The following is a 24,703-nucleotide window of genomic DNA, read 5'->3' on the forward strand; positions in this document are numbered from 1 at the left end:
TTATACTGCCCTGAAACTCCTACTGCCTGTGCTTCCACCAGCTATCTAGCATGAAACCTCATCTTCTGTAGCTGGAAAAAACAAGTGGAATAGAGACACAGGAGAACACACAACCTCTCACCTCAAGCACAGCTGCTCTGCTGAACCAGTTGTGCCTGTGCTCAGGATGAAGAGGAAGGAACTGGACAACACCAAGGGCACCTTTTCAAGTGGTGACCCAGCACTTCAGGCTCAGCCCTACCATAGGACAGACAGCATGTGGCAGACAAAGGTCCTTGGAAGACATCACCTCGCAGTAGTGTCTCACATACCAGTCCAGAACTAAGGGGGGAGATTTAGGGTTTTATTTTATTTATTCACTTAAAAAACTGTGGGAGAAACATAACACAAGTAATAATTGTATCCTTTTTTTTCAGTCTGATAACTTTCTGTGCTATATGCAGCCATTGGCCTGATCCTTTTATCCCCTGATTAGCTGACAAGAGATGCACCTCCCCAGCTCTCTCCAACCACAACTCAGGAAGCCAGCCACATACCCTTCTCACAATACCTTATGTCAAACATACAGCATGACTTGAGATCTTTCATGTTGGACAACGAAATAATTTGGAGGCGTGTCAAAGCTAGTGCTGTGAAAATTGCCAGTTATATTTTAGCTTGTTGAAATGTAAAAGATAAAATAGAATTGCAAATCACACACAATATAGACACACAAAACTATCTATATAGAACTGCTATTTCATAGGAGCAAAAAATCTCAGAACATAATGACAAAGTTATGGTTTCTTCTCAAAAATCTCATGATGTTGGGTCAAACTGTGCACCCCTCAATGGGGTTGCTCAAGTTGCAGTGGCTGATTCAACCTTTTGCATTGTCAGTATGTGATGCATGCAGAGAGTTATCTAGTTTGCTTAGCTGATACTTCTTGAAAAAGGCAAGAATTCCTTCTTGACTTGTTATCAATGTAATGTCCACTTGTCATGTAGCGTGTATTAATGCCAAAGACAGGTAAGTGGCTTAGTAATTCAATGAAAGTGATTAATACACTTAACTGGGTAATCATTATCTTCACATTAGGTTTCTCACAATTAAACTAGCACAATCCAAATATCCACATGCATTACCAAAATCAAGAAAAAGGTATTCTGGAGTTTGAACTTCATTGTTTTTCTTAATAATTGGATGTATCCAGCAGTTTGACTGCCCAGATCAACAGAGCCTTTTGGCTAGCTCAAGGCCCCCTCATCGATCTTCTGCACACATGGTAAATTATTCAGACAACAGCAGCTTGCACACCCCAAATCCTTTTAATGTTATTGTTCTTATTGAATCAAGTGGCATTGGAACAATTGGATTGTCCTCACTGTTTTCTTTTCCTGTTTCCACCCCCTGCTTCTTGAACACTTGTCTAATTCTGCTGGTGACTTTCTTCAAAGAATAGCAAATGCTCAGTGGAACAACAGGCACTGTGGGAATGCTTCAAACACAGCAAATGCTGTGAAACCAAAGATATGTGGGAAAACATAGAGATTCGTGTTCTACTAAACAGAGTTTTAAGTCCATACAGGCTTCTTATTTTTTTTTCTTCTTTTTAGATAAGCAGAGACACATCCCTAAAGGATCCCACTGATTATTTTATTCTCTGTTCATGTGAGCACTTGTTTGTGCTGCTACTCATTGCTGAGCACCCTCCAATTCCATGGATGTACTTGTGTGGTGAGGCAATCAGGACTGCATTACACATTTTAGATTATAAGAAACATCTGATTTCTAGGGTGGCACTTAAGTATATTCCATATTATTCTCCAAGATAGTTCATGGAGCTTCTGTTCTCCACCCATACTATGTTAATATAAAATTACCAGAGGCTTTATGTTTCTATTGCCTTTGGACCTTACTCATGTTTTTCAGTCTCTATTGATGTAATTCAAGCCTCTGCTTAGCAGCCTCTTTCAGCCAACATGGCACTCTGGCTACAGAAAAGGAGACAGAAGTAGCAAACTCTGGCACCAACAGCCCTAACAAGGATTGCAAATTCAAGCATTCAGCCTAAGGGTTTCATGATTTTTATTTGTGGAGACAGGTGGATGAAACTTCAGTTAGTAGGCTGGGCTGCCACCTGCCTGAGCTCAGAAGTAGGTACACTGACTACTCAGCCTCTGGGCATCAACTCTGGCCAAGATTACGGGGTACTGTCTGGAAACATAAACCTCTTAATCACTTAATCAGCAGTGATGATGGTGAATTAGAAAATTGTGCAAACCAGAGCCTAAGTAAAATCTGAGGGGTTTCATGTCTCTCTAGAAGACCTTATTTATCTGAAAATTGAAATAAAAAGTAGATATTCTCACACCAGACAATAAAAACAGTGGAGAAGAAAGAAATTACAACAACAACAAAAAAAAATCTAATGATAATTGTTCCAGCTGAAACTGGGTTGAAAATATAGTTGAAGACATCTCCATTAAAATACATGATACCATTTCCAAAACCCTACAAAAATGACAACAACAAAACTTTCACTAAAGCCAAGAAGGAAAAAGGGAAAAATAAATGTAAAAAATTAAAAACAGGTGCCTGGAAGCACCCTGAATAGGGTCTGGCCTGTTGCTTTCAGTTACCCACATAACAATTTTTGGTGTCCTTTATAAAGTACATTTATACATTTTACTTTACAAAGTAATTACTCACCCTTGGGCCCCAGCTCTCTACTAATTAGAAGCTGATTTTCACAGCTTAACATACAGTCACAAGAAGGAAAATAAATATTTTTTGTAATTATGTGAACTATATTTAAAAAAAAAAATTAATAAAAACATTTCAAGGCAGATTTCCATCTCCTTCCCAAAACAGGCTCTAACAGAAATGTGCAAGCACCCAACCTACCCTGTGGTCTACTCATTCACCTAGAATCAATTTGCTCCAATTTTTCTTTATACAGTGTAGAAGGAAGATCATATCACTGTCAAGTGTTGCCAAAATTTATAAAAACTTATTTGTATAAATAAAATCAGATTAATAATTCTGTTCTGCAACCTTGCTCTAATTTCTGGAATGAAGTTCTTTTAAGGAGTGAACTAGCCATGCCCAGTGAGCGAAACTAGCTCAATTGTTACGGGTCTGTACTCTGAAGATATCTGTCAAAGCCACCTGTAAATAAGAGCTTTTCAAGCAACACCTCCATGATCTTTGCCAAAGATTTAGGGATGGGTGGCATCAACTACCATGTCTCCACTATCAACAATAAACTATGGCAGTTTATATCATAGAATGATAGAACCATTAAGGTTGGAAAAGGTCTCATAAATTGAGTGCAACCATTAACCCATCACTGCCAAATCCACCATCAAACTATGTCCCTAAGCACCACACTTAAGACTGTTTTGAATACTTCCAGGGACAGTGATTCCAAAACTTCCCTAAGCAGCCTGTTCAAATGATTGAAGATCATGACTGAAATACTGATGTTGTGCTGCTGGACACTCAGAAGCACATAGCTTTTTTTTTTTTCCTTGAAGGTTTTGCCAGTGTAGTTATGGTAAAAAAGTCCTTCTAACATAAAGATGGTTCACACCAGCACCTGTGGCAATACTCAACCTAGTCTGCTCAGGGAAACAACTAAGGAAAGGAGAAAGGAGAGAAAAATATCCAAAAATATTTCCCCAGATATTACAGAATTGTAACAGTTGCAACTAAAGCAGCTTACAAATAGAGATTCTTTGCTCAGTAAAGTCTTCCTTTCATGGAAATTAGGATGTGGATGAAAATGGGGGAATAGAGGGTGTGATATGGATGAGAAGATGTGTGGATCTCAAATCTGGAATTAGGCAAGGTACACACAGAGTTCTGAAAGTGTAACAGACCTGAAATGGCATTACAAATACCTATAAACCTAGAGTAATGTAAAATGAATGTTTGTAGGAATGTAGCCCACAAATGCCCAAAGTAGGCTCAGTAGGATGAGTAGGTTCAGAGAATAAGGACTTTTTACTTGAATGAAGCCAATCTGAAAAAAATTACTTATATGAGCACCTCAGATAAGACCTTTAAATATATTTTACCAGTAGTGATTGTGAGAAAATGTACCCATTCCAACTGGATGGATGAGATGCTACTTAGTGTCTTGAATCCACAGGCAGCCCAAAAATGCAAAGGCTAATTTTGAAATATTGAAGACATTTTGTTAGGGCCATGTAATCAATCATCTGTGTCCTTTCAGTTCTGCTTTTGCACCTCTTCAAGGCTGCTGCACCTGCCCCAAGGTATGTGAGCATCTCCTGAGGGGATAGCAAGGCTGGACTGCAGAAGAGGCAAAGCTGCCAGGTGTATTCCCAGGGATTCCTTCAGGGCCTAAGCCCAAGGGGGACTTTCTGGTAGCTCTGTTTGTGTGAGTCTTGATTTGCCATGACAGCCTCTAAGTGTTTAAACCACAACTAGAGCAGGTAGCCCATAAGAGCCAAACCCGTGCCTAGAATGGCTCTATTGAGAGGCATTAACAACTGGGCAAAGGTGTCAGCTGAGGCAGATCTTTGTTGAAAAAATAAACTGTGAGTGTGGAGCAAGCATTAGAAATGAAACCAGGCCCTGTACGCAAAACAGCTCTTCCAATTATATCCTGTGTTATCCTTCTTTCCATTTTATACTGACTGATTCAAAATCAATTGAGACTGACCACAATTATTACATGATTTGCAATTAGTCCTGTTCACCAATAATGGATCATAAACTGCTTTTCTCTGCTATGCACATTTCTGCTAAAAGTAGCTTGTCAGTTCAACAGGAAGTAACAATAACGAGAAAATAGGAAAATTTTATTTTGCCTTTATTGATTTTGTTTCTGTTGATATACTAAATGCTTCTTCCCAAAAAATAAATTTAATGCTGCAGCACATCTAAAAGCTTCATAGTATTTATTTCCATATTAGCAAGTCTCTCCTTCAGAGATGTAAGAAATGGCATTTTAGGACCCGAGGAGGAGAATGCCAGTTAACAATTTGCCAGTAGATGTCTCTGCTAAACACACTGAAGGAAAATACTCAGTTTAGAACTTCAGTGAAATGAAAGTGGAAATTTGCATACTTCAGGTGAAGAGCAGGGTAGAACCAATTAGGTCACTAGTCCTTTCTGAAGACTATTACATTTTCTTAAAACTCATGGACTCCCAACTTAGTCAAATACTGAATTTGTCTCCTGATATTGTCTCACTGAGTAAGGAGACTCAAGAAAGGCTGAGCTTATACATTAACATTCTTGAGAGAAATGATGAATGTAGAGACTTTTGGAAACATATATTTATCATTTAAATCCTAACTTTTGTGAAAACAAGCAATCATTCCTATTTCCAACAGAGAACTTCTTTATTAAATATTTTTGCCTCAAACTAAAAAACCATTATATGGAAAAATAAATTTTATTTTTAGGCTGAAATAGTGCAATACATGGTAGAATAATTATGCCCGTAATGGAAAACATTAAGAGGCTCTTATATTTTCTTTACATCTATATGTTATTTGTCAATGGTCTTATTTGCAAAAGCACATCTTCTAAGCAAAGATACTAATACTAGTTTCTCATAATTGCACTTGCCGTTAACATACAGCACGATTTTGATTAATAATGAAAAAAAAAACAACTCAAAAGGCACAGATCAGCTGGAAAAGCATCTGCTTAAAATACACACACATAATTAGGAGAGGACGTCAAACAGACTTGATTACATATTTCATGGGTATGTGTCAAACAGTGTAAAGCATTTGACTAAACCCCAGGGTGACTTCAAGAGGACTTACTCTGTCTAGTGTCTGTGATTAGCACCATATAATCTGGATCTGCTGAACAAGTAGAGTTTTACACGATATGCAAATTTCATTTCGCTTTTATTTAGCCCCTTTGGATTTAGCATAAAATCTCTGTTTTGCATGACGGGCTGAAACAACTGGATCCAGTTAGCTAGGACATTAAAAATGTACTAAATGAAATAAGGTAATCCTTGCCATAGTAGCCAGCACACACTAGAGTGGGACCCTGAGATCTCTGAGGGATGGCTGAAATGAGCACCCCTAACACCAGCCAGACTGTTTCCACAAATGCCAAGATACTGATCTTTCTCTAGTCCCAGTGTGCTCCAGTTTTTCATAAAACTGAATTATTTCACCACCATGTCAAGGTTCATTTTCTAGGTGCATGTTAATAAGAAAATTATTCACCTTATCACAAAAGGAAATTAGTATCCACTAGGTAACATTTTATTTCCTTATTAGTATATCAAGATGTGTTAAAAAATAATTAGCAATACGTTACCCTGTTTAAAATGCAATGGAATTAATTTATTTGTAATTTCATTCACCATTTCCCTTTCAGGTCTTAGCTGGAACTATACAAAATCAATTCTTGAACATTTCATATGCATGTTTTAAGAATACAGATGAACAAGATATCCCCCCACTCCCCCTTTTCAAAAGGGTATTCCAAGAATAACAAGGTCCCTCGCCTAATCAATTACTTGAGGCATCAAAAAGTCTTTGGAAGATCTGCACCGGAGTCTAAAAACTGTCACTTCTTTTCTCCTTTGAAAAAGATGGTTTCATAGGACTTTATCTCTTAGCAGTGATAATGACAACTTTGTAATGAAAATGACAAGTCCTTCAGGTCCTAACTATATCTGACACAGAAAATGATCTTGGGAAAAAGTTATTACAGACAGAAAGTGCTTCTTCTTCAAGATATCCTTTGGCCATATGTAGGCAATGCTGCATCATTGTAGGGATTAGTAGATCTCAGTTTCAGTACACTTGACTGCTGCTAATATTCCTATGGCCTTTATTGAAGACTTGGTCTTAAAGTCACTGTCTCTCAATGGGGGTACAACAATTTCTCCTGCTTCATTTCCTGGAAATTATGGATTTCACCGTGCTGCTTTAGGCAGAACTGGGAACAAATTCTGTATCTACAGTATAAAACTTAGCCCCCATTTATAATCCAAACTTACCTTCCAAACACACTGTATGTTCTTGGCTGTACTTCCAGGCAGTTGCACAAGACTGCCTCACCTCCATGCTCATTTTGTAATACTGCCTCTGTAATTGTTTTAATTTTTTCCATAGCCATTAGCAAATGCGTGTTCAGTTGAGCATGTTCTTCCTAATAAATTAACCACAGTCCCAACAATGGCTTCTTTTGATGCAAAAGAACCAACTGAGCTTTCTTTCCTCCTAATCTGCTGTAACCAGACATTTGAAAATGAAAACCACCACGGACTTCTGAAATCAGCTGTTCACACACATTCTTTATATAAAACATCTTTTTTTACCATAACAGGCACGTTTTCACCCTGGAGACAGATGTGGGTTTTTTTGGCCTTTGCGGGATAGTTTGCTGTCAGACTGTGAGCCTTTCCCCCTCAGAGAATGCAACATCTACCTGAATAAACCTGAATTTGAAGCATGAAATATATGTTGGAAAACAGAAATCACTCCTAGAGTAATGGACAGATAAAGGTTTCACAAATAGAAAACCTCACTTCACGCTCTTCAGGGTTCTTCCAGAACACTTTCTGTTATGCTTTACTGGTTTATTTCAGCCACAGGAAATACAGAACCTGCCCTGCTCAAAAGAAGCTGCAGATCCAAGGGAAGCAAAAAAAAAAAAACCCAAAACACTATTTCCACCTTAACTAGTCTGGCAGTTCAGCTTTCTAGTCTCAAAGGGATCATTTGCAGGAAAGTTATATAAAATTAAAGAAATGCCCTGTATCACACTAAGCTAATAATATAAAATCCTTTAACAGACAAAGAACAGAGATGCTATTGCTAGCTATAAGTCCTCTCATTCTAAATTTCAAAAAGTTCAGAGGGATCAGGCTGGTGAAGTCACTGTCTCTTCCACTGATTTCAGTGGAAATCAAAACAGTACTTCAGACATCACTGTTGACAGCAAGATAAGGAAAATGCCATCCAGAGGTTAAATGCAGATCTGAAAACATACTCGGTTACCTAACTCCCTGTTCCCCTTAAGATTAGTATTCAGATTTAATAAATGTCAAGTAATTTTGTGGCCAAGGAAAGGAACCCAAGTAACCCATATCCTTGTCTAGCTCCCAGGCCATTATCATAGCCCCATCAACTTCAATGGAAGCATTCAGCAGTGTCCACACAATGAGGTCCTCACAGTGAAACACAACCTTAGTTGCAAATCTGAAATGGAACAAGTGCAGGTAATTCCTCTGTAGAGGTTCTGACTCATCAGTAGGCCATGGCTGAGTTTTACAGCCATCATCTAAGGTAAGGAAGGAAAAACACCTTTCTTATATAATCCCACGTGTAGAAAGAAAGATACGCACACTTGCAAAATATTTAAACTGTACAGTTAGTGTTCACAAAAGTGAATCCATAAATCCATTAAAATGATTAATGAAAGCACTAAAGATGAAAGCAGTAAAATACACTAGCATCACACCCATGGTCCAAGTTTAGGTGATATGACCAGATAAGTGTAAGGTGAAGCCACAAACTCTTCACAAAAGAAATCCCAGTCATCCCTGACAATCTTTAGGAGAGCTTTTTTTTTTTTCCCCTGGTCCCTAAACTGGATGACATATAACCTTAAGTGTTCATACACAACACACATGAGAATCTGTGCAGTACCATTAAATGCAGGCTGCCAAACATCCCATCACTGACTGCAACCAGTCCTTGATGGAGGACGACAAAACACAACAAGAGTTCCAAAGACCAAGTTGAAAAACTAAGTTAGCATCACCATTTAACATCCTGCTCTACATTTTGTTTTGGCTGTTTTGTGGTACAGTTGTTTTTATGAAAGCCAAAATAACCTTTACTCTCCAATAACCAATCTGGTGAATTTAAAAACAACTTTCAAGTCATCATTGTTAGGAGACTTAGTCTGCATTTTAAATGTTTTCCCATACTTGTTATATTTTCCTCTAAAGTGAATTAATGTTTCCTGAACAGACATTATAAGCAAAGTAAATCTTATTAACAATAAGGCAATAATGGTGTGCCTTAGTTACATTTTGAAAGCAGATGAAAATTACCTAATAAAAATACATACCATAAACCATAAGTTTAAAAATTATATAGGTGTAAGACCTCAGGGAATGATTTAAATACACATGCACATCATTATGCAATTCTGGCAGGAAATATGCCTTGTTCTAAACCGAAGTTGAGACAGGTCAAGGATGTATTCAGATGATATCAGAGTCAGAAACTGATCTGTATGTTTCACAACACTGACTAACTCTGAAACTCCGAGTTACCTTCCATTAGTGATTTCCCTCCCTATCTTCAGTAATTACACCAGAATAATGCAGCTACAGCACATCCCCAAAGAACTTCAGCAGTGCTTTTATTACCCATTAGGACACAATAACAACAACACTTTGTTTAACTTGCTTGTTTCTACTCCAGGCTATTTCCAACCCAGAATCATTTGTGTTTGCAAAGTGAGACTCAAAAGTGATTCACATTTGACAGTGCATTTTGCCACTGAAAACTCTGACAGTTGAAGTGGAAAAAATATGCATAAAGAGGCTTAAAAAAAATCGGCAGTCCTTCCGGATTACAAAGTGCTTCTACAGCATGCAACGGCTTTGTTGTATACACCCAAGTGCTAATAATCTCTATTCAAAAGGAACACTGTGCCTTTGACAGAAATTAAATAACCTGCAAAACTCCATGTTGTCAATGATATTCAGGGGAGAAAAGGATGGTGAGAGGAAATGGCTACTGCAAATCCCTGAATCTCTTGTTGCATCGGTTGTGCCAGGAACATTCAATGCTTACACAAACTGAAGAGCAAGGCCCCCAAAACCTTTGTCTCTCAGCCAGAACAGAAAAGCCAAGAGACCTGATAGGGCTGAGCCATCATTCACATAAACTTTGAAAAGCTGACCTACAAAAATGCATTTTAGGATGGAAGAAGTCCAAACACGACCATAGTTGTGCCATGTTCTACTATCACTCCTTGAGTCATTATGATTAAATTCTAATTAACAAAAAAAACATCACATGGAAATTTTTCTACTTTCATGCATATACATGTGAGCATAATCACAAAAGTTTTAGCATGAACATACTGAAAGTTTCTACTTATCTGGAACAAGAGCTTAATTCATCATTGGTCATGGAAAATGGTCTTGGAAAAGCCCAGCTTTGCAGAAAATTCTTGGGTCATGTGGTGATTAAAATCCTTTACAGAATTCCAATTTTTCTTCCACTATGGACTTCTCTAGTCTCTTGTATCTGTAAAGAGGCAGTGCTGGCACTTCTGCTTTCTTCAGTGTGGCACTCCAGAATTTGACTAGAGACTACTAAAGTACCTAGACTATACCAGCAGTGATGAAGTTTTAAAATTCCAGTATTTCTCAAAACCATTTTTTAAATTTAATTTTTCAGTTTTCTCCTTATATAGAAAATATATGGCATTTTCTATATATTGAAAGTCTTCTATGCATTTCTATATATAGAAATATATATACCTCTATATATATTTCTTCTTGTTTACTCTTTCGGTCTGTGTTTTCTCATCTTTCTACATTTTAGCACTGCAGGAAAAAAATGTTTCTAAATTTTTAACATTTTAAAATTTTTAAATATTCTTAATTTTTTATTTTTAATAAAAGAATTGTAAGTATAAAAATTTGAAGCCAATTCACATTTTTGACAACTGAAAGATCTCAACACACTATTTTTTTCATGCCTCTCTTCTACCATGTCATCCATTGATATCCACGTTATTCAGATTCAGGGTTGAGTGCTCCCCTCAGTCTAGTATAAAGAGATTTTTCAATTGTTTAGCTAAAATAGGTACCAATAAAAGGTTAAGATGGATGAGAAATTCAACAGAGGAGGTACTATCATCAACTCTCACACTCACTGCAGGCAATGCTCGTACGCATTGAACCAAAGCCCTCTTTACAAGTGAACATGTTTAAGATTGCACGTTTTTTGAGAAGCATTCTGTACTACAAATACATATAGTTAAGGCTGGTTACTGATCCTTGGTCCCCATGTAGAGCAACATAAAGTAAAACATCCTTACTTGTTGAGCTTAGTCAGACTATTGATGTGGATGAAAACTACTATTGATTTCCACATGAATAAGACCTGAAGCATCTAACAGAATACTCCTCACAGAAGACTTGCACCGGGAGGAAGAAGAAATCAGAATCCTTCAGATAAATCATGACAATAAACCTCCACAGACACTAGCTAAAATTACACTAACCTGAAAATTATGTAGTCAATATCTCTCTGGACTCAGGCATCTTTTACATCATGATGCACTTTATGATTTTATATAGGAAATCGAAGAGTGCACTGGAGAAGGGAGGTTCAGGCATTAAGTAACACACATACCTGATCAAGAAAATCATTTCAGGAACATCATTTGTTAACGTGGCACATTCCACACGTGGAAACATGCTACAGTACAAGCCTGCTGCACAGCTCGTGATGCAAGCTTCCCTGGCCAGGTGTCATCTCCTGCCCTTTTCAAGAGAGTCCCCGACCCATGGCAGCAAACACAGAGAGATTTTGCTTTTGGGGCGCTGAGCCAGACAAGTGGCAGTCTATCCTGGAGTGAACACAGCACATGAGTATCACCCTGCACATACAGGTTCTGGCCTGAAGATCAGCTTGAAGTTTTATTTGGGACTTCAGAGTTAGCTCCACATCAAGGTCTTCAAAGGTTGACTCAAACAGTGTGAGTCACTCAGTTACTTTCTAGTGTGACTTTCCTATCACATCTTTGTGAGTGTGAGGAAGATAAGAACTTCTCCATGTACTCAAGTCTTGCATCTCCAGAACAGTCTGGATCCTTTTTTTTCTTTCAAACCAGGCTGGAATAATCCAATAGGGCGCGTGTGAATAAACCAGTTACACTGAAGTCTCATCTTCACAATGATGAACATAGATAGTAAAAGTAGAAAGGAAAATTAAGCTAGAGCCATAAGAAATATGACCAGACCTGTGCCCCGAGCATAAATCCAGAAGTGCAGTCTTCAGTATTAGAGTTATATTAACTGACCTGTGAGTTTTTCCAGAACATCAAATCCATGTTTCAGAGCAATGATATCAAGAAAAGAGACTGTACCATCTTCAAACCTAAAGAATGGAATAAATGAGCACAGTAAATACAACATGCAGCTATGGTATGTATTTTAAATCTATTTTAAGAGTTACTATTTTTATATTCAGTGGATCTAACTTTCAGAGTGGGAGCTATTCCCTTAGGGATTCATCTCCCAGTCTTGTAGTACACTGTGAAGGAAAAAATATGTTCTTCAAAGCAAAAGAAGTTCACATAAACAGTTGCTTGCACACAGAAAGGCATAATTTTCTCCTATATGTACTAATCTACATTAAAGTAATGCTTAACATTTATGTGTCATGAACTGATGTCACAAGGTCTTAAGTTACCTTCTGAGAATTTAGGGAACAGGTGAGAAGACAGGTGGAGACTTGTGTCCATCCCCCTACCCCTTGATGTAATTACACCTAACAGAGTAGAGTTAGAAGGCTGCAGTAGTCTGGTGCAAAGAGGAATCAAAGAGATCACTAACAAATCTCCTTCTGTGTGCTTCTCCTGGAAATTAATTTTTAACTCACCTTTAACAAGAGCCATATACAAGGATGGGGGGAGTGGTGCATCCCCTACCATAATCTTTTAAATGAAGCACCAAATAGAAGCAAAACCACTGGGTTTTATGAACTACAGCAGCCATTCCCACAGTCCAAGAGGAGAAAGCGAAGCTCCAAGGTGAGAATGTATTCAGGAACTGGTGCACAAAAGTATTCAAGGGACCAGAAGGGACACCAGGGAAGCATCAAAATGTTTCATTTAGGGTTTGCATGCACCACAGTCCACAAGAACTTTTAAGAGAAATAATTCATTTTGCTTCACCACAAAGAAGAATGTAGAATGATGCAACTTATGAAGTCAGAACTGTACAGAACTCAATACTTTAAATGGCTGAATGTGAGGTCACAGCAAGTCTCTCGGGAAGGAGCTATACCCAAAACTGTAACAGTTAATGCTGGAAATTAACCCACTCCAAATCTCACGGTTCAAGTATCAAAATAAACTCCAACCATGAGGATGAGACCTCCAGAGGGACCTGGTGTTCCTTGGATATTTCTCAGAAAGATCAGATGAAGAATTAGCAGGCAAAGTGGAACATAAGTCACACACTCTTGGGCAAAAACTTTAAATACATGTTTTAGGCCAGAAAATAGGGGATTACTTTTTTTTTCCTGGATGCATAATTTTTCATAATGCAGGTTGAAAGATTTTGGTGCCACAAATTAAGTATGTCTTGTGAAAAGGCTCAAAGTTTAAAAATGTCAGATATCAAATGCTTTTTCTTTACTAAAATAAACATCAATAGAATAATAGCTTCCACTTCTATCATATTTTTTCTTATTTCCTATTTTATTTTTCTATAGTTATCAAATATTTTCAACACTGCAAGATACATCATCAGGTGAAGAACATATTAACCTTCCAAAAATTTTTGGTAAAGGTCCACTCAAAAGAAAAATGCAAGAGTATTGTGTATGATAATACATTCAGCTGCAATGAAATCTTGCTGGTTGTCAGTGATGAAATGTAAAATGGTCATTTGTGATTTGAAAGAGACCTAACACCAGGAATATTTTCACAGAGACCTGTGGACCAGTGTCTGAGGGAAGCATTACTCTATCCAAAAAGCCATAAAAAATGTGGAAGGATGAGGAAGAAAAGATAAGGCAGAGGCTAACAGTTGTTTTGGAATTGAATACAGAAACCTTTTGCACTGGTTGCAGAAAAGGTCACAGCAGTCCCACATGTCTGCCAAGGAGAGATTACAGAGAGGATCCAGGAGGGGGAACTGACCTGCTCTGCTCAGTTACTCACAGTGCCCAGCAAAGCAAACAAAACACTGGGAACTGGACCAGAGCAGAGACACTGGCACTGAGCCCATCCAGTACACTGCACAATCCTCAACAATTTTATCACTATCATAGTGAAAAAGTTGTAGAAAAGCACTTGAAAGGGCAACAAAGATGCCAGCCTAGATCGTCAAAGGCATCTGAGTCCTACCCACAGTAAAAGGGGAGGCAACAATTGTATTTCTGTTTATCAGATATGATTTATTAACTAAGCAAACAACTGCAGTACTGTAGTATCCAATACTACACAATAGGAGAAATGCATGGTCCATATCACTCTTGTAAGATCTTAAATATTTTTATGACAATAGTTCAGAGCTTAGGAATCTTCACTCTAATAATAATAATAAAAAAGCAAACAGAATTTATGGGCTTTTGGTGAAACCTTATGCTCCAGAACAGCACAATTGCTGTGACATGATATACGTCCTGCATTTAGTCTCTCTGTATCACAAAAACAAACAAACAAACAAACAAACAAACAAACAAAAACTTCTTGGGAGCTCCATGGTAAAAACCAGAAGCCATAAAAGAAATTAAAATAATGCTAAAAATATTTGCTCAAAGATATAGGCAAGTCTCTCTTTTTCTACAATTTAGACATGGACTATTTTGCAACATTCCTCTCTTGTATTTTGTTTGTTCATATGGCCCCCTCTATTCCTACATGACCAGCTTTCCAGTTCTGATTAACAAAGCATGAATATTTTGTTATTCCTATAACATGTATATTTACACTACTTCCAGTGCACTTGACTCTCACATATATCCTTCAGATTTAGTGAAAACCTGGTGTGCAACTTCATGTCAAAATTTTCAGGACTAATGTATAAATTCTGATATTTAGCCCATTAAGCATTAAGTGCTATAGCAATAGTGCCAGGGCAAAACATGATGCTATGAAGGGCAGCTATTAACTCTGTGGGACACAAAGAGCTCTCCCTCAGAATATTTAACAGCATTTAAGACTGACAGGAAACATGCTCCTTGAATTGCAAAACATTGGCTTCAATGGCTATTTTTTCTGTTTGGTGCAATTGATGCTTCAAATAAACTGTTTCCCCACTCAGTGGCAGTCCCAGTGTTAGAATAATCAGTTCAGGATGATGTTCATTTGAATGCTGGTCTAGAAGCCACTTCCTGAAGTAATCAAGATTTTGTAGCTGATGATGTATAAAGGATACTTACAAAAGCTAATACTGCAGAATAGCAACCCAAGAAACAAGAAGCTTACCTCTCTTATCTAGTTCTTATTATAATTGATCTCACTTAATCACATCTGGGATGAGCTCAGTTGCTTAGCTGATTGTGTTTGTGAAGTGCTAATAGCATTTCACATCCAATTGCTATCTGACAAACTGGCTAAGCAACTCATGGCATAACAAAGAACAGAGCAGCATGCCTACAATCTATCCAGGAGTTATGAAGCTGATGAGCTGCTCTCTCTTGCCAAGTCACACATAAACACTGCTTTTAGAAGCAAAATTTTTTGAGACACAAGAGAAGACTTTGCTTTACAGTGAGCAGTCCTGCCTTAAGGATCTTCCTAGGGATGGAGATAGTCTAGTCTTTCTTTGAATCTTTATTTCAGCTGGTTGTTACGACACTTCTCTGTTATACTTCTGCATATAAATGCTATTTTCTAAAGTCACAATCCCATGCTTTAGGGCAACTGAAACAGAAGGGAACTGTAAACATCTTGGGTAGTTTAAATTCATCCTGCCCTTAAGGCAGGTCATCTTTACACAGAAATATGATGACAGGAATTCTGGCCTGGACGGATGTAATTGCAAATATAGTGCTGAAGGGGTAAAAAAGCCTCTTCATGTTTGAAAATAGGACTTAGAGGAACTTTGGTGGAAAGCAAAAATATTACCCTGGAATTGGACAATATTGGCTTAAGCCAAGACTCCAGAAACTCCCTCAAGACAAATCAACCATTGCTGAAGTGGTGAAATATAAAAAGTATGCAAGCCATGGGTTTTAGGTGTTTTGGGTGGAAGCATCTGCTGCTGGATTAGGAAAGCTGACTTCTTTACAACACAGATGAGTGATTGAGTTGTTTGAGGATTTTTGCTTTTTTTTTTTCTTTCTTTGCTTGTTTTTTTTTTTTTTTATTTGTCCAGATAAAGTAAATCCAGATACACAGATATTCTATCTGTGAATACAATCACAGATTCATAGAATACCAAGTTAGAGGGAACCTCAAGAATCATCTGGTCCAACCTTTCTAGGCAAAAGCATGGTCTAGATAAGATAGCACATCTTGCGCAGCTAAAAGTGCGCAATGCTGGGGAATCTGCCACTTCCCTGAGGAGATTATTCCAATGGCTGATTGTTTTCACTGGGAATGTCCAGTCAGAATCTCCTCAGGAGTAACTTGTATCCATTACCCCCCATACTTCCCATGTGACTCCTTGAAAAAAAGGGAGTTTCCATCTTCTTTGTAGCCACCCTTTAAATACTGGAATATAGTGATAAAGTTTTTGTTCTAAAATCTAAACCTCTTGTCTTACTAGTCACCTCCAGCATGCTCAGCAGAATCCCAAACTCCACAGTACTGTGATCACTGCAGACAAAGCCACTGCTAACCAAGATATAAATGAAAGTAGTTTTTCTTGGTTTGAGTGTAACAAATCCAGCAGTGCCTCTTTCCTAGAGGGCACAGCTCACATATGTAAAAGAAAGTGGTTCTCCACACATTTCCAAAACTTGATAGATGATTTGTTAGCTACTGTTTGCTCTTCCAATAAAAGTTTAGGTGGTTGAAGTCACCCAAAAGAACAGGGTTCTTGGTGATTTGAAGCTTGCTTAGGTGACCCAAACATTGCTTAGTTGGCCTTCTTTGGACGTTAGTAGCAGACACCTCCTGTAAGATCCTCCTTGGAGATGAGTCCTGTGACCTTGAGCCAGAGGCATTAGATAAGGCTGCCATAATCACTGTACTTGACTTCTGTCCGTTCAAGGCTCTCTTTAACTTAGACTGTGAGTCCTCCTCCTCTTCTTCCTTGTCTTTCTTTACAAAAGAGCCTTTAACTATCTATTGCAATCCTCCACTCATGCTAGTTGTCCCACCACGTTTCACTTATTCCTACAGTATCATAACTTTCTGACTAGGCATGGAGCTTCAGTTCCTCCTGTCCTTTTCCCAGGCTGCACACAATGATATACATACACTTGAGTGTATGCATAGTGTTCTAGTGTTTTAAGTGTTCATAGTGTTCTAGTTCACACCTTGGGAGGCAGCTAAGGAACATTTCCATATGTGCAATTTCTACCCAGAACACAGGCCAGAGCACTGCAACTTTGATAAAATTCCCATCACAAGGTCAAAAATAATCCTGCTCATTTGAGAGCACTGCTGAGTCAACGCAAAGTGCAACAAAGGAGCATGGGGGTAACATCGCTGTCAGTCAGCTGCCACTCTCCCTTACACCAGGGTAATGACTCCTTTTGGGTCAAATGAACAGAAGTCATTCCTGAGTTTCTAAAGCAGGTAAAAGAGAAACCAAATCCACAGAGAATGCATATTTCTTGAATAAGCTGCTTTTCTTTTTTTTTTTTTTCCTTTTTTTTTAACACTCCTCAAGAGTGGAGCTCCCCTTTGAAGTGAGATGTTACACGAGTTCCTTTCATCTTTTCAATTCATTTATTTTGATCTAATTAAAAAATACAACAATACAGAGAGGTTCTTGGTATGAATTCAGATCCTATTTTTCAGCTCTTAGAGATACTCCATATCACCACCACATGAAACATCTCTACTGGCAAATTCAATTTTTGCATTTTACATATTTTTGTGTTTATTCTAAAGTGACATTTTCTGGAATTGTAACAGCACCAAGAGTATAGGGTAACAAGCTCATGGCTGTAGGAAGAGACTGTTTTCAGTCATAGTCGTGTTCTTAGGTTAGTAATTGCCATCTCTGATATTACCAGGGGAACCGATTTTAATTGGTCTCACTGCTTTCCAACATCAAACCCAACATTTGCAGGAGCTATATTTGTTTTGCTTTTCTTTAATTCAAAATATATGATTACTAGGCTACAAAACCTTTAGGGCCCTACCCTGATCTTTAGAACTTTTATCAACTCTTCCTGAGACAAAGTTCTCAGGTACTTTTCCAGGGTATTTGTGTGCCTCCAGAGGACATGATTCCCTTTGTCTGGCTTTGTCTCCCATAGGTGATACTCTTCATTTTTAGCAACTTCCCTAGTTGGCCATATTAGTCACTTTCTTAACCAGGGCAAATTCTGGCCATGTTTAACACCAAGAGCTGAACTTTAAGGCAGCATCTCCCGAGATCAAGCATTTGTCTGTGGGCTTTTTGATTATCTGCTAGTAAGATCTTTGGAACACGATATGATCCACAGATGACTAACCTCAGATACATACTCCATTTTGACTAAATATGTTTATTTCACACAGTGAATGTCATTGAAGTAAGTAAATAAAATTAGGAGATAGCTTGCTGTAACAAACACATGTGACCATTCAACCATTCTTTCACAATTACCTAACATTTGTGTAATTGCCCGCACAGGAGCATACTACACTAAGGCAAGAATTTAAATGGTAGGAGGGCAGTAATAAATGTTAGACCTCTGGATAATAGACCTACTGCCACCACTTCAGCAACTCCTTTTTACCTCTGGTAGTGGCACATTACACAGTAATGAACAGTGATTGTTTCTCATACAACAAAAGGAGATTCAGTGCCCTAAAACCAGTCACTTGTGGAGGAGAAAACTGAATTAATAAATCAATCCATTTTTATTTCTCAAATGTTTCTGTGTATCTCTCCTTTATGTACAATTTGACAAACTCCTAGCTGGTAACTTTGCTCACTACATATTGATCTAGAAAAAGCTTCCCCATTTGCATTGAAAAGATTAGCAATCCTTAAGCCTGTTACTCAAATTGGTCTGAATGACACACTGTAATTTTGTAGATTATCAGCTCCTTAGAGCTCTGAAACAATGAATAAATTATATCTCAGGGATAACATACTTCACCTGCCAGCCCCTATGAGGACCCTCCAAAGTAAAATAATGACAAAACTAGTTTTCTTTTTGCCCACTAGAAGTCATTGTTCAAAAAGCAACCAATGCACTGCATGTCATGGCCAAAAGTTCCCTTCCAAATTCACAAAATGGGCCAATGTATTTTCATTGCATAGCTGTGGCAGAGGGGGAGAAACAAAAATAATCTTTCTCTTTTAAATTCCATTATACAAAGGGATATTTCCTTGAGGTATATTAAATTTAAGTCTTTAGAAACATGAGGCCTGCTGGTTAACTACCCTCAAAGAATAATATGTTCAACTCTCAGCTAGTTAGCTTGCAATTTATATTCATTCATCTTAACTTGTAACTTATTAATGTCAACAAGAACCCCATTAAGGTACAATTCAGTGTGAGCAGGTGTATTGCAAATGATTTCTGTATCTTTCTGAGTATTTAACATTTGATATGCATTATGCTCCCATGATTATATATCAATAATCTGAATGTTCACACCTCTGCTTCCTATGGGAAAGTAATATCCACATATAACCCCAAGTAATAGTTAAAATGAGCAATTTGCAAAGTGTATTTGCATAAACTGTTCACTGATCAGCTATGAGTAACGAATCATTAATAAAAATTCAAAGCCCTTTCTTTGATTTTCTCCTTAGGAGGAAGGAAAGGATGAAAGACATTCTGGAAGCAAATTTTTCATAGGCAAGAATCTGACCAGCTGTATTATTTTTTCTGTGTTCAGTATAAACATATTTGTTTATTTCCTCTTGAAGATTGAGATGTAATCTTTCATCCTCAAACAGGTACATTTGGGGATAAAGAATAACTTTGTAATTAACTGTTAAAGGTTTAAACTGAAATACCAGTTTAAAGATTGGCAGACAAAAAAGGAACCACTTGAACATGAATTCAGTCTTAAAAGCCTACACCTAAAAATACCACTGTCTAATTGTGTGTGCCAGTGAGGCAGGCCCAGAGCAGTGACCTTGGATAAGGTTAGCAGTAACTTATCATCAGATAATGGAGAAAAATCCCTATGTGTGCTTTTCAATGGGTGGTCTCTGTTCTGTACAAAGGTCTGTGCCTTGAAGAAGGGGCTGATGCAATGAATGAACTTTATTTCCACTACAGATAAAAGTGAATTCAGCAAGTCTTCTGAGCATTTTATTTCCTCGCTTGGGGGGTGTGTTACCAGTAAGTAAGGCTTTAGAAAGTCTTACTTATCAGTAACAGGGGTGTGTGTGTGTGTGTGTGTGAAAAGACTTCTCTCATGTCATCCAAAAAAGCTTCTTTCTCTAGCAAAAAAATTAATTCCAGAGGAAGTTTTCAGAGGGAATGTATACCCAAGATTAGGAGAAAGCATTGGGAGCTGTGAATTAGGACCATCGTGTTAAACCACTCTGTGTTGAGCCACCATTTGGGGAAGGTGTTCTTCTTTCATGGCAGCCCAAAAACTAACTTAAAGAACTTCAAATGTTGTTACTGACTGTAAGACAGGTCCAATGTGTGCTCATGAATGTGAGAGATCTGGACAGCCCAGTTGTGTCAGATTTAACAGGGTGAAGTTCTGAGTCCTGTGCTTGGGTCACAACAAACTCAGGCAGTGCTACAGGCTGGGGGCAGAGTGGCTGGAAAGCTGCCCAGTGGAAAAGGGAGGGAGCTGGGATTGTTTAGCCTGGAGAAAAGGAGGTTTTGGGCAAACCATACTGCTTTTACAACTTATCTGGAAGGAAGTTGTGGCCAGGTGGCGGTCAGTAACAAATGATAGGACATTTGTTACTTTTCCCAAGTAACAAATGATAGGACAAAAGGGAACAGCCTTAAGTTGTACAATGGGAGGTTTAGATTGGATATTAGGAAAAATCTCTTCATTAAATGGGTTGTCAAACTTTGGCACAGGCTGCACAGGGAAGTGGTGGAGTCACTCCCCCTCTTTACTTAAAAGCTATGTAGATGTGGCACTGAGTGGCATGGTTCAGTGGTGGACTTGGAGGTGCTGGACTGTCTCAGATAAATTACAAGCAGGAAATAGTTTTCATTTTTATAAAATGGAATGAGCGTTAAATGGATTTCAGAAGCTTTCATGCATGTGCTGAATATTTAACAGATGTCAGCAAGAATACAATGTTACCAGTGTTTTTGTCTTTTACTTCTGATGTGAACGTGCATGTATGTGAAACCACTGCAGTTGGTGGCATACACTATCTACAAGTAGTAACAAGTGAGCAATAAACAGCTAAATTCAGTATAATGTATGATATATGTAGAAACAACACTGTGTATCCAGAAAGGCTGGCAGCTTGACAAAACTGGCATTATTAAATTGCTGCTATGAAACAGTTTAGGTTCAGAATTACGTCTTATTAGCTAGTTTGCATGTTGAGACCTTTGTGATAACAGTAAAATCATCGAAGAAGAACGGGACAAGACAAATACAAGGAAGACTTCAGCTAATAAAACATTCTAAGGTATATGAGTAGGCTTTTTATGCCTAGGGAATACAATCAACTAATACTTTCACAAGGAAAAACCCTTACTGCTTCGGCACCTCTCTCATGCTTAAAAAAAGAAGTTTAAAATAACATAGTAAAGTCAGCTATATTAAGTCAGGCGCATCCTGGTAACTACCTTGTTTACAGCAAACTATTTTTCCACCTTGGGACTATAATATGCAGATTTCTTCCAACGCTTTTTTATTTTTCCTCATTGTTGTGAGGCTTGCTAATACTTCATGCTACCTTGTGAGGTCAACAGGCAGTACCTTAGTAATGAAGACTGGGAAGTTGAAGAAGTAAGCAACTCTTCTTCCCAAAGTCAAACTCTAAATTATTTTCCAAGCATGAGTATTGGACTGGGTATTGGGAGCTACCAAATTTCCAGAAAATTGAATTCACAGCAGCGATGCTGAATTAGCAAGCATTACTAATATCCCACTGTTTTAAGTAGTTTTCAGCTTATACTGCAGAAAGCCAAGAACCCTTTCCAAGCAACTGCCTCTCCTCTTCAACAGGAGTGCCATGATGGAGACCCCAGGAATTCCATACACTCATATAATCAGAGTTGTCCTGGACCTGCACTGATATGATCAGTAACTGGAGAAAGTTCTGGAAATCTTCCAGTAATCCTAATTCAGAAGAAAGTATCATCTGAACTAACAATTCCTTCAAGAAGTCAGGAAAATTCTGGCATATTACCAGGCATTGCTGATGCTTGAAATAGGGAGCACAGGGAGATGACTCCTGTTCCTAGCTTTGACAGAAAAGAGCATGAGTGATGTAGCTGAGGAAGCAACAAGGTAAAGGGACAGCAAAGGGTCAGGAGTGTGTGCATCAATAGAGAAATAAAAAACTTAACATTCATAGAAGCATTTTTTATGTAAGCAGTATCATCCCAGCTAGCACCCAAACAGAAAACAGAGTAATGAGTGGGTGAAAAAACCAGAGATGTTTATATGCTCAGACAAAGTATGTGGGCTACAAAATGGAGGGATTAGAGCCACTCTAGAACACTACCTTATTAGTATATGGTAGAAAAACAATCACAAACAGAAATCATGCTAGAGAAAACATAAATGTAGGATACAGCAGTGAAGAAACGGAAACACTTTGAACTGAAATGCCTTTGGTGAGATGTTCAAAACAAGAAGGACTAGTTGCTAAGATTCTGATATAGGCTATGTAGTTATGTAGGGGGAAAAGAGTTTTTGGGTCCAACAGATACTTTTCTATCACTCTCACAGAAATAAATATAACTGCAATTTTCCTTCAAGAAAAACCAAGGTAATAGAAATGGTTGAGTTCAATTATTACTTAACATCGGAGCCAAACCCAAACAAAACCTGCTACAAATAAAATAATTACCTGAAAAATGTTTTTTACAAGCAGTTATACAATACACAATGGGAGACTTTGATGGATTGAAACCCTGGTCAGAGGAATTACAAGTGTACATGTCATAGACAGATAAGCAACCTCAAATGAGATTTTGAATGTGACCGGGGCAAAATGAGACATTAATGAAGCTACTTGGAGAGGAAAATGGAACAGGATAAAGAGAAGATTTAAAATTACTTGAAGTTGAGGTTAAAAAATAGATGGAATTTGCATCCCAAAAGTATGAAAGAAATAGAGAAAAGTGAACTTTTAGAGAAAGCCTCCAGTAACAACCTGCACTAAAAAAAACTCCTCTTATGAGAAATGTTAGTACTTCTTATTAATGTTGACACAAAATCAGAAAAAGTGCTGCTCAGGGAAGGAAGCTGCTGTTGGAAAGACAGAAAGCACAGGGATAAAGTGAGAATTCCCAGGAGCCAAGCCCTGACAAAACAAATCAAACTGAACAGTCAACTATTCTTTATATACAAACAATGGAAAATATTAAGTATATATATAATAGCAGATAAATAAAACACACACAAAAAAATAATATAGAGAGGATTATGATTGTTATTCAGTAAGCAAGGAGCTGATGGAAAAGTCTGAAAACTACCAATTCTGAGGACTTGGACTCAGATTTTAAGAAGGACTGCTGAAAAACAAAGGTCAGGAGAAGGTGACTCATGGCTGAAAGTGCATGTAAAGTATCAAAACTGAAGTTATTGCAACCAGTATGGAAACTCACTTCAAAGGTTTTAATATAGCTGAACACAGGCAGACATCTAGATAACTATGTCCCAGAACTGCAAGAAATTGGCATGAGAAACTCCCTAAGCCAAATAACACAGGCCAGTAAGCAAATTTTTCAAATCAAGAATGGTAAACAGAAAACACAGTATTTCTACTGAAGAAAGGGAAACAGTTATCCAGGGACCAACACATCTGTTAGCTTGAACTCCGTGTTATGTATGTTCTGAAAATAAGTTCTGAATGGAAACACAATTAAATGAGTAAATAAAAGCATGTTCAAATGCATCCTGGATTGTGCCAATGGAAAATCAATCCCAGAGAGGCTTCCATTTTAAAAGCACATTATTTTTCTAGGCAAAGGGAATGCAGAACTAATTTATCTGGATTTCAGTAAGACATTACCTCTTGTGTCATATGAAGAACTATTATAGAACAAAGAATATCAGAAGAGTGTTACAGTAGTCCAAGCAATTGTGCTGAAAGGGGTACTATTATGCTCGGAAAGGTTCCCCATTTAATTCCTTGAGCACTGGCTTTGGGACAAATCTCTCTTTTAGTAGTCTCAGTAATGATCCTGGCATGTAAGGTAGGAATGTGAAGATAAAATGGGTTGCTGAAGTGAAATCTGAAGACTGTCAGTGCTGGAGATGGGGCTGTATAATGCATGCAGTAAGAAACAGGTAATGCTGAAAACCCTAAAAACAGAAATGAGATTAAATGTATAATATGCTATAATGTATGATAAGTACATCATTATGCATAAGCCCTATTATGCAATTAGGGATTACTGACATTAACTTCTGCCATGAAATGGAGGACTGTCATCCAAAATATTAGATTTTCTAGTCTACCAGATGAGCTATCAGCCATCAGGATGACAAACAGGAAAACATGCTTTACAGATAGGAAAAAATAAAAGAGCACCATTCATAAAGGTTTGATAAGATTTTCTGTGGCAGGCTGTATATGACGAACAGAGAAAAGGAAAGTGCATCTTAGAGAACTTTTCAGTTCACTTAGTATGGAAATTAAAAGCTAAGTAGAATTGCTTGGTAGATCTAAAATGGAAAAGGTGGGTAATAACCAGGAAGGAAAAACAGCTA

The 24,703-nt window shown here is 37.8% G+C and overlaps 1 protein-coding gene across 1 annotated transcript in view; it reads right to left on the minus strand.

Annotated features, from left to right (window-relative positions):
* Window positions 1-24,703, minus strand: part of MOCOS (molybdenum cofactor sulfurase) — a 206,129-nt gene that overhangs the window by 73,730 nt on the left and 107,696 nt on the right. The window contains exon 5 of the mRNA XM_062500133.1: window positions 12,050-12,126. Within this exon, the coding sequence (XP_062356117.1) occupies window positions 12,050-12,126 (77 nt within the window). The remainder of the gene's footprint in view (window positions 1-12,049; window positions 12,127-24,703) is intronic.

The sequence above is a fragment of the Cinclus cinclus genome, chromosome 1, assembly GCF_963662255.1.
Source record: "Cinclus cinclus chromosome 1, bCinCin1.1, whole genome shotgun sequence".
Classification (NCBI taxonomy): domain Eukaryota; kingdom Metazoa; phylum Chordata; class Aves; order Passeriformes; family Cinclidae; genus Cinclus; species Cinclus cinclus.